Source organism: Nipponia nippon, unplaced genomic scaffold (genome assembly GCF_047370975.1).
Source record: "Nipponia nippon isolate SJK-2023a ecotype South Korea unplaced genomic scaffold, ASM4737097v1 scaffold_4, whole genome shotgun sequence".
NCBI classification, from domain to species: Eukaryota; Metazoa; Chordata; class Aves; order Pelecaniformes; family Threskiornithidae; genus Nipponia; species Nipponia nippon.
The window spans coordinates 94,232,460-94,249,517 of NW_028262358.1; the positions used below are offsets into that span (position 1 = coordinate 94,232,460).

At 40.1% G+C, this 17,058-nt stretch overlaps 1 protein-coding gene across 6 annotated transcripts in view; it reads right to left on the reverse strand.

Annotated features, from left to right (window-relative positions):
- COL19A1 (collagen type XIX alpha 1 chain) overlaps nt 1-17,058 on the reverse strand; it is a 208,568-nt gene that overhangs the window by 145,819 nt on the left and 45,691 nt on the right. For all 6 annotated transcript variants that reach the window (XM_087774800.1, XM_087774795.1, XM_087774797.1 and 3 more), the window contains one exon: nt 16,427-16,480. In XM_087774800.1, the coding sequence (XP_087630926.1) occupies nt 16,427-16,480 (54 nt within the window). The remainder of the gene's footprint in view (nt 1-16,426; nt 16,481-17,058) is intronic.

Sequence of the window (17,058 nt, forward strand, 5' to 3'; positions counted from 1 at the left end):
ACGCAGCACTTGCTGGGCCTCAAAGGCCCAAATCAGTGCTACCCTTGATGCAAACTTGACCCATGTGAGCAAGCATAAGATCCTCCCTTAAAATAACCTGATGACGACAGGGCTTGGGACAGGAAAACAATTTGTTTCCTTTGCTCTGTCCTGCTTCCACAGCAGCCCCAGCAGAGCAGGTATGCCATGGTTCACCCAAGGCGGTGAGGGCTGGTCAGAGGTCTCTTGTATCCTCGTGATTGAGGCTCCTGTTGCTTATTTATGTAGCTGCTCAAGAGAAGGGAAAATGAGAACAGCCCTACTAGAAAGACATCATCTGAGCTCAGAAGGCATCCATTTTTCCTCATTCCTAACCCTTCCTGATATCCATTTTTGGGACAAGTGACTTGCCTATCCGTTCAGGCACCTAGAAGTTAATACGCTCCAGATTAGATGACGCTTGAAAATTTAGGTTTCAGTGCTTTGCAAGTGACCTAATGAATCAGCAGCCAGAGGCAGCTCAGAGCTTCAGAGAACATGGTCACAGGGCTCCTTACTCCAGACTGCACTCTCTTTAGTTGGCATTGCTTCCTTTTTCACTATTAGCATGTCTTAAAAAGCATGCAACTCCCACAATTTGTATAATCAAATACATAAAGGACACGTATTTTACAAATAAATTGCATAGGTTAAAAGTTTGTTTCTATATTTTGCTCCCCAAAATTACTTTAATTCAACATGAAAAGTCAGAGATGTTGTTCTGAAAAACCTGAGAACAAAGGATCACTCCATTTATTTTCATGCAGAACTATACGCCTGCACATTTTCTTTTTTTTCCTATAGAAAACTGATAACGAACTGACTGAAGCCTTTATGATAGATATCAAGGAGTGGTTTTTATACCATCAACAAAAGTATCAGCAGAAGCAGAGCCTCTGCTGTCAGTGGGCGTTCTTTCTGCTTTTGGCAAATACAAGTGGTATTCACTGCTATCCCACGTCCTTGAAGAAATGACAACTGCCTCCTTCTTGACCTTCTTCATCAGGGAGTGACTCCTCAGCCCAGGAGGCACGCTTCCAGTCACCACTCTTAAATGCCACCAGTTTCAAACAGAACAGAACTGGACTGCAAGAAATTAAACAGCAAATAGAAGAGAAAAATGAAGGCAGAATGTATTATCAGCACATAAGCAGGGCCTCGGGTAGTTTATGTTTAGTTTCCAGTTGTGCTGCAGAGTTGTGTGTAACCTATAACAGGTGATTTACACCTCTTTCTCCTCCTCTCCCTCCTACGATATGTTTTTAAGAGGAAACTCCTTAGCATCTGTGGAGCCCTCAGGGGCTGTAATGATGGAGCTTTACAAGGAAGGGGAAAGTTCTAGGCAGCGCGGAAGAGCAGCGGAACAGGACAGCTTCCCCTCATTTTGTCTCACTGTGTCCTGAAGAGCTTTTACAATTTTTTGTTTCTCTGCTTTTCAGACTGCATCAAATGACCCAACTACCACCTTTTTTTAATGGCCCACCACCCAGTTACATTCCTTAGTAAGATGGGTAAGAAGTACACCATACTTTACTACTGATAGAAGTGGGTAATGTTACAAATATTATTTTTTTACATTGTTATTTAAAAATGCAGTGCAGACATGAATTGAACATGGGCTTGAAAACAATCCAGTTCAGTTGACCTACAACATCATACAGACGGCACAAAGAAAATGCAAACGAAACCCATGAGAAAACCTCCTGTAGAGTACTGATAATAAGCAAACAGGCTTCTGGCTGCAACAGGTTCTCAAAGATTCATAACCTCTTATGGATGAACAATTTAGAAAATTAAGTCTAGCCAGTTGGATATTTCTATCATCTGAAGCAACACAGCAGAAAAAAATTTGAAGTGATCTTATACTCATGGACAACGGATAGATTTTTGTAACTATGTTTTTTCCCTTACAGTAGATCTGTCAAAAGCAAAATTGCTTGACTTACACATCATCTATTGATTTATTGTTAACCCAGTCATAACATGGCATAAAAGCAAATCTAAACCGTATAAAAGTTTCAACAGAACTGGAAATTCATCTCATTGGCCTTGCTAAAATAATATTTGAAATGTAATAATGTTAAGTATCACTTAAAAAGCATTCTCCGATATTAATGAATTGCTGAAGTCTTTTCAAAATAATAAAATATATTACAACTATTTTACTCACCATAATAACTGGAGCCCCAAGTTTATATTAGGAAGGTAAAACAGCATAGGTCAACCTCTTAAATGTCAGAGGCCATTCTTTACTGCATGAATTATTATTATCATCATCATCATCGTCATCATCGTCCACTTCCATAATCCAAAGATTATGGTACAAATGTCAGTTTACGCTAACAAAGATCTGTCCCACAGTCCATTAGCCACTATTAAGTCTAGTGTCTAAGCATACACATATGAAAATCAAAAAAGCAGTAGCAAAACTAAGGACTTAAGATGAATTAAAAATAAGTAGACAACATATAGACTGGCATTTCTAATCTAGGAACTAACTCAGATCAGTGCTTGTTCTGAAATACCATGTGCTTGTGTAGCTGCAAACCTCCTATAAACTCTTGGTAAGTAAAGCATTTAAAGATACAGCTTCCATGTCTTCATTTACACTCAGAAGTTTAAGACTTTCCCAGGAAACGTATCTCTTCACTCCAAAAACAATGACTTTTGACATTTGACATATTGTGGAGATGGGCTAGTATTTGGATGAAGAGGATATACCAATCATGTATCTAGGACTCCAACAGACCGTTCCCCACCTGTGACTCCAGGATCAGCCGATCTAGTGTCAGCACAGGAGCTCTGAGAGCTGCTCCCTAAAGGTAAGTTTCCAGGTGTACCCCATTACTATCAATTCTGAGCAGCTCTGTAGGTAACTGTGGCACCTCAGCCTAGCAGAGTTGTAACTTTTCCTTTTCAGTCCCTTTTCTTAACCTCTTCGAGGCTTATTAGCCTACTCCATATCCTATGTCTGAGATGCCTGACAGAAAGAAGCTAGTCCGCTATCCGAGGGACACAGGCTCTCTGCATGAGTTTTTAATCATCCTTTCACTAAAATCCAATGTTTATTTAGAGAATCAACATTACTCTGACAGCCATTTCTCTGGCTGCATTCCTTTCTCATTCTTCCGACGGTTCAGCAGAAGTACTGCCAGTACACTATATACTACAGGGTGGTATTTCTTCTGGCTATTTCACAACATTGGCATTATAACCCTGTCACTGTGAAGAGCTACGCATTTTTGTTAACAGTTCCTGAAATCTCACCTTCCACCTCATAGATTTGATACTGGAAAAGAAAAATGCTCAGACTAAAGTATGAAGAAATTGCAGGGCGGGGGGAAGACAAACTGGCCATAGTCACTGTTACATTACACATCCTACTGACTAAGGCTCTGAGAGTTCACAATTACCAAAAACGATTTGTAAGAGCATCTTGATACTCTACTATTTATACTGCTGGTTTTGCCAGCAGAGTTGCTATCACAGCAGTGACTAACAAATGCCACAAAGATCATAGTTTCTTCCAGTCACAGTTATTAAAACAAAACCAAATCCCCAAAGTGCAATTAAACAAACAGACCATCATTCACACAATCTCTCTCTAATTATGCAGAGTGCTATTATGTAGCTTACAACAAAAACAGTAAGGAATAGCATTGTACACTATTTATTCTCATCTGTTAAGTAGTCTCCCGCCTTCTCTCTTCTCTTGCAGCCTTGGGTGCATCTCTGTTAATACTGTAGGCTCCTCTGGGCAGGGAATTTCTTTTACTCCAGGCTTGTGCTACACTGTACAAGAAAGTCCCAAGACCTTCTCATGTTAAGGGAAGACACATGAACACAGCATGTAACAGCTATACCCTAGCAGGCTGGCATTCTCCTTCCAAGCCTTTTCTTTGAGGGAATTTTCATTCTAACAAATGGACAGCTAAATAAACATTTCTTGAGATCTTACTGTCAATAGCTATAAAGAAAAAGTTGTACATCCTGCACGCATAAAGGTAACAGGTTACAACTACTAAATAAACTTAACTATGGATCAATTTCTCCCATTTAGTGCCTTTCTTAATGATGTTATCTTCATTTGTAAGGGAAAATCAGAAGAACTGCCACGCACAACAAAAAGGGAGCATAGTGAAAGGGGTGTTAATTCTGAAGAAAAAGCATCAGCTGACTAGCTTCTCAGTATCTGTAAAAAAAAAAAAAATAAAAATCTGGCTTGTGTGAGGTACTTGTTAAATACAAATCAAACACCTGTCAACCAGCTGGGCTGCGTGTGTCACTGCTGAGCCATCTGCAGAAACACACCCCACACCAGTTGCTTTACTTAGCGTGGCCTGGGAACAAGAATCCATTAGACAGAAAGTCAACAGTGGAATTAGCAGCACTTTTTCTTATAGTGCCCTTCCACTTACTTGTTTGACTTCTTGTGTTTCTATTTTTGGGAGCCTCATGCCAGAGCAACAGTGCTGACTGCTGATTAGACAAGACTTGGCCCAGCCTCAGCATGTCTTGTTGATTTAATCGATTCAGACTTGAAACATGCAGTATGAATCTTAGGTGTTGATAAATATTGGCTAGCGGTGGGAATTAAAAAAAAATAATTCCTGTTTTTCAATACCTATGAATGATTTTACTATATGAATAAAAAGCAGGTTTTTTGTCCAACAACTTGGTATCTACAAATGAAAAAAAAAAAAGCAATTTACATGCAATTTGGAATATAAAATTTACACTATAACTTCTAAGTTTTGGAGGGGATGAAGCATATTCATTGACACTAAAAATTCACATCTTAGCTGGATTTATTTAAATAATTATATGACTAATACAATTCACCCACCAAAAAAAGGGCAGAGAAGAGTTAATAGTTAATAGGTCAGAGGTCACAGCAGCCAACAGTATTATCAGCAGCCAACAGTATTATCTTTAACCTCTGTACAATTTGTACTACATACACATTTTCTATTACATGAGGCTAACAATCCTTTTTATAAATTTCAGGCACTACTTGTAATAGAAGTTGTTAGCCATGGAGAAAATACTGTGGGACAAAATACTGCTTTATATAAACTAAATAAATTGCACTAACATAAGTTATTAATTTTTAAATTATCCTAATATAGATCAATGATTCATCAGGTCTGAGATCTAGTATTTGGTGGAGTTCAATATCTAACTCCTCAAAAGAAAACAAACAAAACTAAGCAAAACGTGTCAGACAAGCTGTACGACGCTGCAGTGCAGTGAGAAAGTTCCTTCCTCTCCGATTAGTCCATCTCCTGCAACACGCTGCTGCCAACTTTTACAACGCTAAGTCTTGCAATAACGGGTATTTTTCTTAAAGCTCTACTTTCCGATGGGATGTGAAAAGCTCAGAATATTAGTTTCAAAACCTACAGTCTCTAGCCCTCGCAACTGAAGGAGGGGGCGGGTGGGAAGAAATCTATGTGCCACAGAAACCTCACAGAAAGAACCCAATAAATATAATTTAAGAACAATTGAAGAAAAATCCTCAAGCCTCCCCCCGCCCTTTCAAAGCCTGTAAGGTCCTGACTGAGGCTTTTCAAACATAGTTAAGAATCCCAGAGCCAGGCAGGCTTACAGCTAGAGTATTCATGAATCTCTGATTAAGGAACAAAGAGCTGCATTTAACGACCGCATTATTTAACAACCGCGTTATTTTTTACTTCCACGTTACATAACACGCTAACAAAAGCCTGTCCTGCCTGGCAGCGTGCCACCCTCAGTTTTGCTGCCAGCAGCCCAGACCCCTATAAGATGGACGGTGACCTCCGGTTTCTTTGGCCACACCTCACATCACAATAGCAGCCGCTGCACGCCGGGCCCCCGTGACTGGCCGCGTTCTGCTGGTTATTACCGTTTCACTGCAAATACCAGAGGGTATACCCTTCCACCCCCGCTCTTATCTCACCAGTGTCACTCGCCTGAAGGAGCCCATGGCTTTGATGCCAAGCAATGCAGGCATTAGCGTCTGGCTCCCAAAACGCATTTGCACTTTTGTTCTACCGCGACGTACTAATCTGATTTTGAGGGAAACCACAAGAGGACAGAAGACAATGACACGACTTTCCTCCAGTGGGTTAGCTGACAGACTGAAGCATAATTTTTTTGCCTCAAACCCCAATAATTCTTTAATTAAAAATGAAGTCTCTGCTCACCAACAGTACACAACATACAGCGGTCAGCAGCACCATTCCCTCCAGAATGGAAATAACACCCAAGCAGTGTCACTGCACGCAAGGTAATTTGATTCCAAGGAGCTTTCTACCGAGAACCGAACTGAACTGCTGTCGTTTAGCTTTAGGAATTGAAAAACCAGGGAGCTCAACAGTTCCTGGAGTTGTGAACTCAAAAATCACCTAATAAGGCAAAAATAAGTCAGCACAGCAGACAGCTCTCTGGAATCAAATTTATGATCAAAGGCTATTCAAAACACTTCCTTGTAACGCAAAGAAGCGAGCGAGAGCAAGCAAGCAAGAACTATACATGCTGAAGCAATGAAACAAGTTTGGAAAACATAATGGTCTAAAGCGTGTTTGCTGCACAAGATTTTTAGAAAGTGTATTCATGCATCAGAAAGCTATAGAGAGCTACTATTTTCATGTTCATCCATCTCTTAAAATCAGATGTGTGCTAACTATACACAAAGATATCACTGAAAACACAAAAAGAATACAAGAAACCTATACCAAATTTGTTGCTGTAATAGGTGTCCAACTGCCTCATTTTCAATGGCCAGCAATTCCCAAACTCAAGGCTTCAATGCAGTGGTAATAAAGTTTACAACTGTAAAACCACTGTCTTTCTTTTTTGAGGCTGATCTATTTACTTCTTTACCGATACGTAAAATGTAGTTTTAAAAAGTTTGCACCGTATTTCCTATTAAAATGTTTCGGCTTTACATTCTTACGGCTCACAATTCTCCTACTTTGAAAAGCTTTCTGATGTCAAATACTTTTTCCTATATTATTGATTATACTTTTTATCTCTGTTGGAGACTGCAGAGTAAAGCAGTACAAGAATTTTTCAAATGCTGCATAACTTGCACAATTTATGTCCATACCTGATCTAAAAATATTGACATATAACTGATGAGCAGTGACAGGAGCTCAGAAATTGGATGATGGTACTGAACGAAAGACAGAAACTGAGTAAGATGGCTTTAAGCAGTACCTATCCAGTGTTCCACATGCATTTTTGGAAGCTTTCTCAGAGATGCTGATGAGCTACTTCAGAAATATCCTGACCCCTGTCAAGGATCTGTACAGCATATGAAATGTGGAAGGCACTGTGTCCAGAGATGTTTCGAGACAGCTGCAAGGAAAAGACTGCATTACTGTAAGCTCAACACCAATGTCTCCTCAGGTGTGTACATTTGCATGAGTGATTGATGCTCCAGGAGCATACGCTGAACTGGCATAATAGGCCATCCATGGCTCTTCTGCAAAGTCAAATATGCGTTGGAAAATTCTAGACAGGGTTTCCATAATCTAGCTGGAGCAATGGGGAAAGCAGGTTAATGGTCACAAGGACCTTCATGATGGCATGATTCAACTTGGATGTACATTTAACAAGTTTCTGGTTGTGGATTTTATGACATAGCTGGCCCTGAAGACCTGACCCTGGAGTAACTTAGTACAGAGATGGGTATTAAAGGCATCTCTGAAAGTAATTTGAATTCATATGCTATACTAGTTTGTCTTTTTTTTTTTTTTCCCAAAATTATAAATTAATGTATGTATATTTAAATCACGTTGGAAAACAAAGCACTGGACATTTCTAAGCCATGTTTTATATTAAGCCTCTGAATTCGATTTCTTCTTAAAAAAATAATCTTATAATGCAGCAGTTTTCAAACTCATTTTCTCAGGTACCACTAAGGGAAAGGGCAGCGCTTCCACCAGGCAATGCAGGAAGCGCTTCCACCAGGCTACTCAGGAAGTGTTAACATGCCGTTTTCATGCAGCACGCATACCACAAATATGGAATCTATACCACGTTTTGGGAACCGTTTTACTAATCATTTCCTTACCTGTACCAAATACAAAGAGAACCCTATTACAAAAGGGTAATCAAATATAACAAGAATAAAATCATCAATGTTAGGTTTCAGAGTCAGTTAAAACTGAAGACAGCACACTGATAATGAACTTGAGAAAACTGAAAGCTACAGATAACCATCTCATACAGTTAAATGAGAAACACACCACCACAAACAGCTTTATATATTCTAGTCCTGTTATCTTCTAGGTCACAAAATATGTGAGTTCATGTACACTTTGTTGTTGGGCCATCATCACAAATGCATGCAAGTAAACAAAAGAAGGAACAATCCTTTTACAGATACCTACTGCACAGTTTCACGTAAACCCAATCTCATTTTCATGACTCTTGAAGTACAAATAGCACTCGTACAGTTGGTAGAGCTCTTAAAATGTACACTCAGTTTTTTTCTCTAGTCTGACTTCGAATATAAATCTAGAGTTGTGTAGTGATAAACATTGTTTTTATTCACATAAGCATTTCTTTCTCCTTTCAGCCTGTCTAAACTGTTTATTTTACTAATACACTGCGGGAGCACCCATACAGTGCAGTAGCAAATGCACAGCATATTGAATATTTCACTGCTTCTTCAGGCTTATTGAGCAAAACCAGCGATTTTAAAAAGCTTATTCAATATATTTACTATTTTAGGATGTCTGTTCATAATCTAGATTGCAAAAAATTAGCGCAAAAAACTACAACAGTAAAGCTAAGCCATTTGAAAGTCAAGTTTTAAAAGTGAATGGTGTCACAAGTATTTCACAAAATGTAGTTTAAGAAACATAGATGCATCATCTCTATCACTATGAATTGTATACCATGAACCATAAGAAAGCAATTAGTATGGAGGTTTGGATAAAGGGGGAACAGACAAAAACAGTTTTCTGAATTACATTTCTGGCTACAACAGTTTTATTTTTCAGAATGTAGTGACTAAGAAAGAAGAAAAAATATTTTCATAATAGAAAAACATAGACAAATATGGAATTGCGAAGAACTGAGCCAATTACTTACCTTCAGCAGCTTGAGTCCTTGATGGCCTTGCTGCCATCAGCACATTCTCAGAAGCTTAAGAGCTTTTCAGCCAGCAGGACCCATAACACACGTAAGCCATAACTCCCCAAGAGGCTTAGTACTTTGTATCAAAGTCCACGCCATGGTGGCAACCTTTCTCTCAGAACCAGGAACACTCCCGCTAAACTTTTCAAGTACACAGAGATCGTCCACCCCCTAAAATGTGATATGCCAAGACAGCCGAGAGGTTCATCTTGACTGCTAAGGCATCACAGGCCAGCAGAAAAGGAAAAAACAAACGAAAACAAAACAAACCCCCCCCCCCCAAACAAACAGGACTACGTCACCTAGCATCCAGGACATAAACTTTTAATTTGGAGCTTCATTGTCATGGCATTATAGACCCAGAAGCAAAGAGAAGGAAAGGACTTGAGTTACTTGGCTGAGTGACACAAGGAGTGCAGGAAACAGAAAAATCTCAACTACAGAGAGGCAAATCAAACCCAGCTTGTTCAAGTTTACAAAAAGCTCAGGAAAGGAAAGGGACAGAATGAACTCCCTGTAAACGAGAACAAAAAGATCTGGCGGCTTCCTCCCCCTGCCTCCCCCAAAAGGTCTAAGAACACATTTTTAAGGCTGGAATACTTCACCTTTTAGTCATGGTTCAAAGTGTACACCTCCTTAAGTTGTCAGACTATTTGGAAGGCCTAGAAGTATACTACAAAAGGAGGATCCAACACACGGTATGTTTAGTGCAAAGTCTAATTGTTTCCTGGGCTGGAAGAGCGGAGAGACTAACCCTGTTCTCTCCTGATACAAAATGCATAGCAGTGAAGTTAACCATCCTTATCTGTACCAATCCCCCAGTAAGTGCTGTGGAAAGGACCTGCACAAATGCAACCTGCGTGGAAGTAGCAAGACACTGTGACTTCAGTAAAGGAGAAGCCTGTGGACCTCACCAGCAGGAGAGTCCTCTCACCATTTCAGTATGACAGGAACACTAGGAAAATAATCAAACATTTTTAATAGGAATACTTCCCAGCAGAGTATCAACCTTGCTCAGATTACACCAGTGGTGTGACCCTGCACACAGCAACGGTGTGTGAAGACCATTCTTAATGGCAGAGCAATCAGTTCTTGCTGTCATAATGAGGTTAGTCTAGCTGCTAGATCAGGATTGCTTAACTTGTAGAGCCTGATTTGCAACAGACAGGCGACTGTCATCCTACACCTTAGAGCACTCCAGTCACCTCAAACCTCTGCTTCAGGGACAGATTTAATTTCTCAGGCCATACAGCCAGCACTCTGGCTGCAGTCCAATTATACGAAATGGCTTCAGAAGCGTGTCCAGAGACAATTTCACTTGCTAATCGCCAAAGAGTAAGTAGGCTAACACAGTGCTTCCCTTGACATGTGTTTCTTCTGTCCTCACAGACTTTGCTGAACACCTCCAGAAGGCCAAGGCGTAAGGTCTCACATGCATAGTGATCCTGATTTACCACAACGTTCCAGTTCTTGTATCATGATTTGACAGATACCTTGAATAAGTGTCCCCAGAAGGCTGAGCTACAAATCAGTCCTGATTGCAGGAAGAGGATCACGGCAATGTATTCCATATCTTCTGGTAGTCTGAAATGAAGCGAGTTTCCTTCCAAGGAAGGACTACTGCCCTCTTATTTTTTATAACTATAACACCACAGAACTCTCTCCTCTGATACTTTCACGCATTTCTTCTGTTGCCCTAAGTAGGATCTACTATTTAAAAAATATCTCTTAAGACGGCTCCCTGAAAAAGGACAGGGATGAAGGAACTAGGTAGGCAGACATCCAATAGAGAGTCATATACGTGATGCTGTCCACGATCTACTGTGTTGTGACTTCAGGGACCTGAGGTAAGGCTCCACAGGGACTGCATTTGATACTTGAATCTCCAGATTGGTCATCAGCACTGTCACACTGGCTGCTTTTGCCCTGACAGCAGGTGAGATGACAGGCACATTGTAGTATGTTGCCAGTCAGTGGAAATCTCATTTTTTACTTTGGCAGCTTGTAAGAACTGCAGTAGAAAAATCAGCAAAGCTGCAGAACGATGGCCTGCACGCTCATCTGTTTTCTTTTGGGTGTTAAGGTTATTCTTATGTGACCCTAGAGACATCAAGACTTAAAACTTTGCTCTCCGTATTAGCCCACAGCAGGTCCAGCCTCTCAAATGGCAAGAACCTCCCAGAAGTCTACACCACTTAGATCTGTACCTATTAGCCAGTACAACTGTGGCAAAACCACTGCAGCATTTAGTGAATGGGAAATGATGTTGTCAGCAATAACATGTCTTACAAATGACAGAAGGCCAAGTACCACATCTGAAGACAGAGTGAAGATATGTGAGGTACACAATCTATTTTCACACTTCAGATCCCTGAAAGTCAAGGCCATATATGAAGCCTTAAAGATTTCTCACCATTTACACAGATATTGAAAATTAAGTATATGACCATGAAGCGTTTTCCTGGGAGATTCTTCTGGTAAGATTCTCTCAAGCAATAAAGCATATTGAATAGGATTATTCTTACTTAAGTTTTTCACTACAGTGTCAGGTACATTTGAGCTAATCAATTCTACAGAAACAGGCCTTCTAATAGTCAAGTTTATCTCGTTCTAAGGTAAACTTCTAAAATAGGTCAAATGAATTAATATAGTTGCTTACTCATAGCAACACGAGTAAGATCTGCCACGTATTTATTCATAGAATCACAGAATGGTTTGGGTTGCAAGGGACCTTAAAGATCATCTAGCTCTAACCCTCCTGCCATGGGCAGGGACACCTTCCACTAGACCAGGTTGCTCAAAGCCCCAGCCAACCTGGCCTTGAACACTTCCAGAGATGGGGCATCCACAGCTTCTCTGGGTAACCTGTTCCAGTGCCTCACCACCCTCACAGTGAAGAATTTCTTCCTTTTATCTAATTTAAATCTCCCCTCTTTCTGTTTAAAGCCATTACCCCTTGTCCTATCACTACATGCCCTTGTAAAAAGTCCCTCTTTTTGTAGCTTGCTTTTAGGCCCTCTTCAGGTATTGGAGGGCTGCTATAAGGTCTCCCCAGAGCCTTCTCTTCTCCAGGCTCAACAACCCAAGCTCTATCAGCCTGTCTTCATAGGAGAGGTGCTCCAGCCCTCTGAGCATCTTTGTGGCCCTGCTCTGGAGCCACTCCAACAAGTCCATGTCATTCTTATGCTGGGGGCCCCAGAGCTGGATGCAGTACTCCAGGTGGGGCCTCATGAGAGCAGAGTAGAGGGGGAGAATCACCTCCCTCAACCTGCTGGCAACGCTTCTTATTATGCAGCCCAGGATACGGCTGGCTTTCTGAGCTGTAGTTACACTTTGCCAGGTCACGTAGAGCTTCTCATCAACCAACACCCCCAAGTCCTCCTCCTCAGGGCTGCTCTCAGTCCATTCTCTACTCAACCTGTATTTGTGCTTGGGATTGCCCCGACCCGTGTGCAGGACCTTGCACTTGGCCTTATTGAACTTCATGAGGTTTGCACGGGCCCACCTCTCCAGCCTGTCAAGGTCCCTCTGGATGGCATCCCTTCCCTCCAGCATATTGACTGCACCACACAGCTTGGTGTCATTGGCAAACTTGCTGAGGATGCACTTAATCCCACTGTCCATGTCACACACAAAGATGTTAAACAGTGCCGGTCCCAATACTGACCCCTGAGGAAGGCCACCCGTCACTGCTCTCCACTTGGACATTGAGCTGTTGACCGCAACCCTTTGAGTGCAACCACCCAGTCAATATCTTATCCACTGAGTGGTCCATCCATCGAATCCATGTCTCTCCAATTTAGAGACAAGGATGTTGTGCGGGACAGTGTCAAACGCTTTGCACAAGTCCAGGTACACGATATCTGTTGCTCTTCCCTTATCCAATGCTGTAACCCCGTTGTAGAAGGCCACCAAATTTGTCAGGCGTGACTTGCCCTTAGTGAAGCAATGTTGGCTGTCACCAATCACCTCCTTATTTTCCATGTGCCTTAGCATAGTTCCCAGGAGGATCTGCTCCATGATATTGCCAGGCTCAAAGGTGAGACTGACTGGCCTGTAGTTCCCTGAGTTTTCCTTTTTCCTCTTTTTAAAAATGGGGGTTATGTTTCCCTTTTTCCAGTCAGTGGAAACTTCACCAGACTGCCACGACTTCTCAAATATGATGGAGAGTGGTTTAGCAACTTCATCCGCCAGTTATTTGCTGAACCGTTCCCCAGGGAAAGAAGTATGAACAATGGATAGTTTTTGGGTGTATCAGAAAGAGCCCCTCTCCTCTTTAAAGCCTCAAACTGCATTTACATAAAAAATAATTGTATAGTTTCTTTTTTCTATTTCTAACTAGTCACTCAGGAGGCACATCTGCACAAAGCTCAGAAAAATACAGGGCAGAAAAACATAAAAATAGCCATACCAGTCAAACAAATATAACATCTCCAACAAAGATAATGCATATTGAAGTGTTTAAGAGTATAAACAAACAGCAGTAGTTCCTGAGAATGCTCTCCCAGCATTGCACAGTCTGTACCTCGACTTCCTGAAACGTAGATGACTTTGTATATAACAGTGCTTAGAGTATTTTTATTCCTTTACTTTGTTCAGTTGTCTTTGAATCTAGGTACATTTTTAGCATCCAGAACATCCCAGAAAAAGGAGCACAAAAATAACAGACGCACGCAAATTTACATAGCTCGTGGTGCATCAGCTGAGAGACAGAGCATGTTAACACCATTCACAACACGAGGAAAATAAAGTGATTCTACCTCCAGAAAGGAGCTAATAATTCCATATAGTACTGTACTACTCTGCATAGACATGACAACTCTGGCTAGCAGAAGCTGGGCGGCTGGATCTCAGTTTCTTCATCTAGCTATGTATCTACAAAATAGTTTGTTTGCCTTTTTTTTAAAAACAAAACAAAACAAAACAAAACAAAACAAAACAAAACAAAACAAAACAAAACAAAACAAAACAAAACAAAACAAAACAAAACAAACAACTTTTGGTTTTGCCAGTTTCAGATTCCACAGTAGTTCTTTTTTAATTTGCAACAACAGTATGGCTTTTATGTAGTCTGAATTAAAAGTTATAATGTTCAGGAAAAGTACAGTGTCTTGATATTAAATATGATCTGACTGTTGAGCCTTACTCAAACTAACAGGAGCTTTGGGATTTGGCCTGACAGTGAATCTGCAAGGCGCTAAGAAAAAAAAAACCAAACAGTATTAACCATGGAAACTGTAATAATAACTTGTACTGGAAAAGCAATGTAGCCTGGTAATTTTGATGAAAGATAACATCAGAGAAGGAGCTACAGAAAGAGCCAAGGGAAAACACAGCTTCACTCTAGATCAATCTCATTCAATCTACAATGTTTTATAACAACTCTTTCCATTAATTCACATCTGGGAGCACAGTAAAGTAAAAACTGTCTAGCTGGATCAAATCAAAGGTTTCTCTGGTCCAGTACATGACTACAGTTGTGGCAACAACAGATGCCTAAAGAAAAGTGTAACAACAGGGCAACCATAAAGACTTCTCCAGTGGGTTTCCCAGACTTCAGCGTCTTGGAGCTCAAGAACTTTCAGACAAACAGCAGTGTCTGTCTGACACGTCCCAAGGATTTTTATTGCATCAACTTTCTAATAAATTTTCAGACTGTTTAAATCCTGTGGCAGAGTGTTCAAATTGTAATCATGTAATAGGAAGAGTGAGCCCTCTCTATCCTTTTTGAACTTGCTACCGGATAGGTTTGATGCTCTAGTTCACACACTGAAAAGGAAAGTGAAGTAAATAAATAAATCCCTATTAATCTTTTCTGTTCCATTCATGATTGTATAGAGCACAGAATAGGACATATTTCATCTCAGTTGTGCCTTTTTCAAATTCAAGTCCACATTGTCACACCTTAATTGGAAGATGCCCAATGCTCTTGATCACTCTTGACACCTCCTCTGAACCTTTTCCAGTAATATTAGGTCCACCTTGAGATGTGGGAACCAGAACCACGTATATCATTCAAGATACAGTACAACACGGTTTCATTAATAATAGTGACATTAAGATGCCTTTGCTTTGTTCCCTATTCTCTTCCTAATAATTCCTAAATTCCATTTGTTTATTTTACTAGTACTTAACAGTGGATGGATGTTTTCACTGATCTGTAATTCCAAGATCACTTTCCTGAACAGTAATAGCTAGTCCAGAGTCTGACATGAAACAGGTTTGTTTTGTTTTTCCTCTTCATCTGCATCTCTTCACTATTACTTTCTCTGAGTTTTACATACCACTTTATGATTCAGTCCCTCAACATTGCAAATTCCTTTGAACATCTCTGCAGACTGCTCTCCATGTTTCTATCACATATAACTTAGCATCAGCAGCAAATACCGTTATTGTAACTCATGTCTTTGGTAACATTATATATCTACCTCCCATTTTTAACAACACACAATTTGAGACAGAAATAGTAAGTAAAAACAAAAGATAGTTTCATAATACTATATCCTGTTAATTACAGATTTTAAACCTGACAGTTGAAGTGAAAATCTGCTTTTTTTCAGCACTTAAAAAAAATCTGGATTATTACAAAATAAACCAAACCCTCTGCCATTCCTAAAATGTTGCATACATATGAAAGCAGCATGTCAACCAATAAAACACAATATAGAAATTCTGAGCCTCTCACAGCAACAGCTGCCTTTTAAAGACATACTTGTTTATGGCACTGAAAGAACAGAAACTTGAAGTACACAATGAAAAAGAACCTAAACTGACAGAACTGAGGGTTGAAGACTTAAATTGTGATGCTAAAGATACCACTGAAATAAGAAAAAAACCAAAACAACAAAAAAACCCAAAACAGTGATCTGCACTACCACGTATCTAGAGAGTTTAATTCATTTATATATTAATTGGCTTCCACATATATGCAGAAAATCCACTACTATTTCAACTGTTACTATGCAACAGAAAAAAATCACAACAGGCCAAATGATTAGAAACTCCAGCAACACGCTGTTTCCTCAGTGTTATGAGGGCTGTCTTCCATACTGAAGATGCTGGATATGAGAGTAGTAGACTTCCTCTAATACAGGTAACTAGCTCTGAACTCAATAAATGTGTACAACTGCCTTAATTCGCACACTAACATCCTGAGGAGAAGTTAATTTTCTAACAGAAGTGTTCTATCCTCCAATTTCTGTACATAATTACAGATAAGCCATTGACATAATGAACGCTTCCCCTGAGTCAAATTACATATCAACACACACGAACATACCTTTTCGCCAGGAAGACCAGCAACGCCATCCTGTCCTTTCTTGCCCATTTCACCCTACAAAACAAATTATTCAGTTAGAAGTTCTAAAGACTTCTGAGGTTAACAACAACTACTCAGGTCATATCTGATTCAACAGAAAAGCACCTTCTACCCTGTTTTTGTCATGCTTCTTTATGAAGAAAATGTCACTGGTTTGAAAAGAATTAACTATCAAATTGTTCTTCAAGAGAAGGGGTTGCACGAAGAAGCAAGAGAGACACATTTACAGAAATAATTGGTTGCTAAAATAGGCTGTAAACCTAGGTATGGAGCCCAAATCTAAAGCTGCAAACCCAAAAGCCCCTGCCGAGAAATTAGTGCCCCAAACCTATAAACTCACAAAGTGCAGAACTTTTCAAATAGCGGGATCCTGGAAACTCATAATTCTGATATTCAGCATATGCAGAAACTTCTCGGTATGAGGCAAAGTTCATCAGTTTAGTCAATAAGCCCACTCTGCAGTAACAAATATCAGTTTCTCATGATCTTCCCAAATAGGATACACACACAGTGCTGCAGTGACTTCTTTTTCTTCTGTTACATATAGGACATGAGATGCTTAACTCAACAGCGTAGCAGAAAGGCTTTGCCTA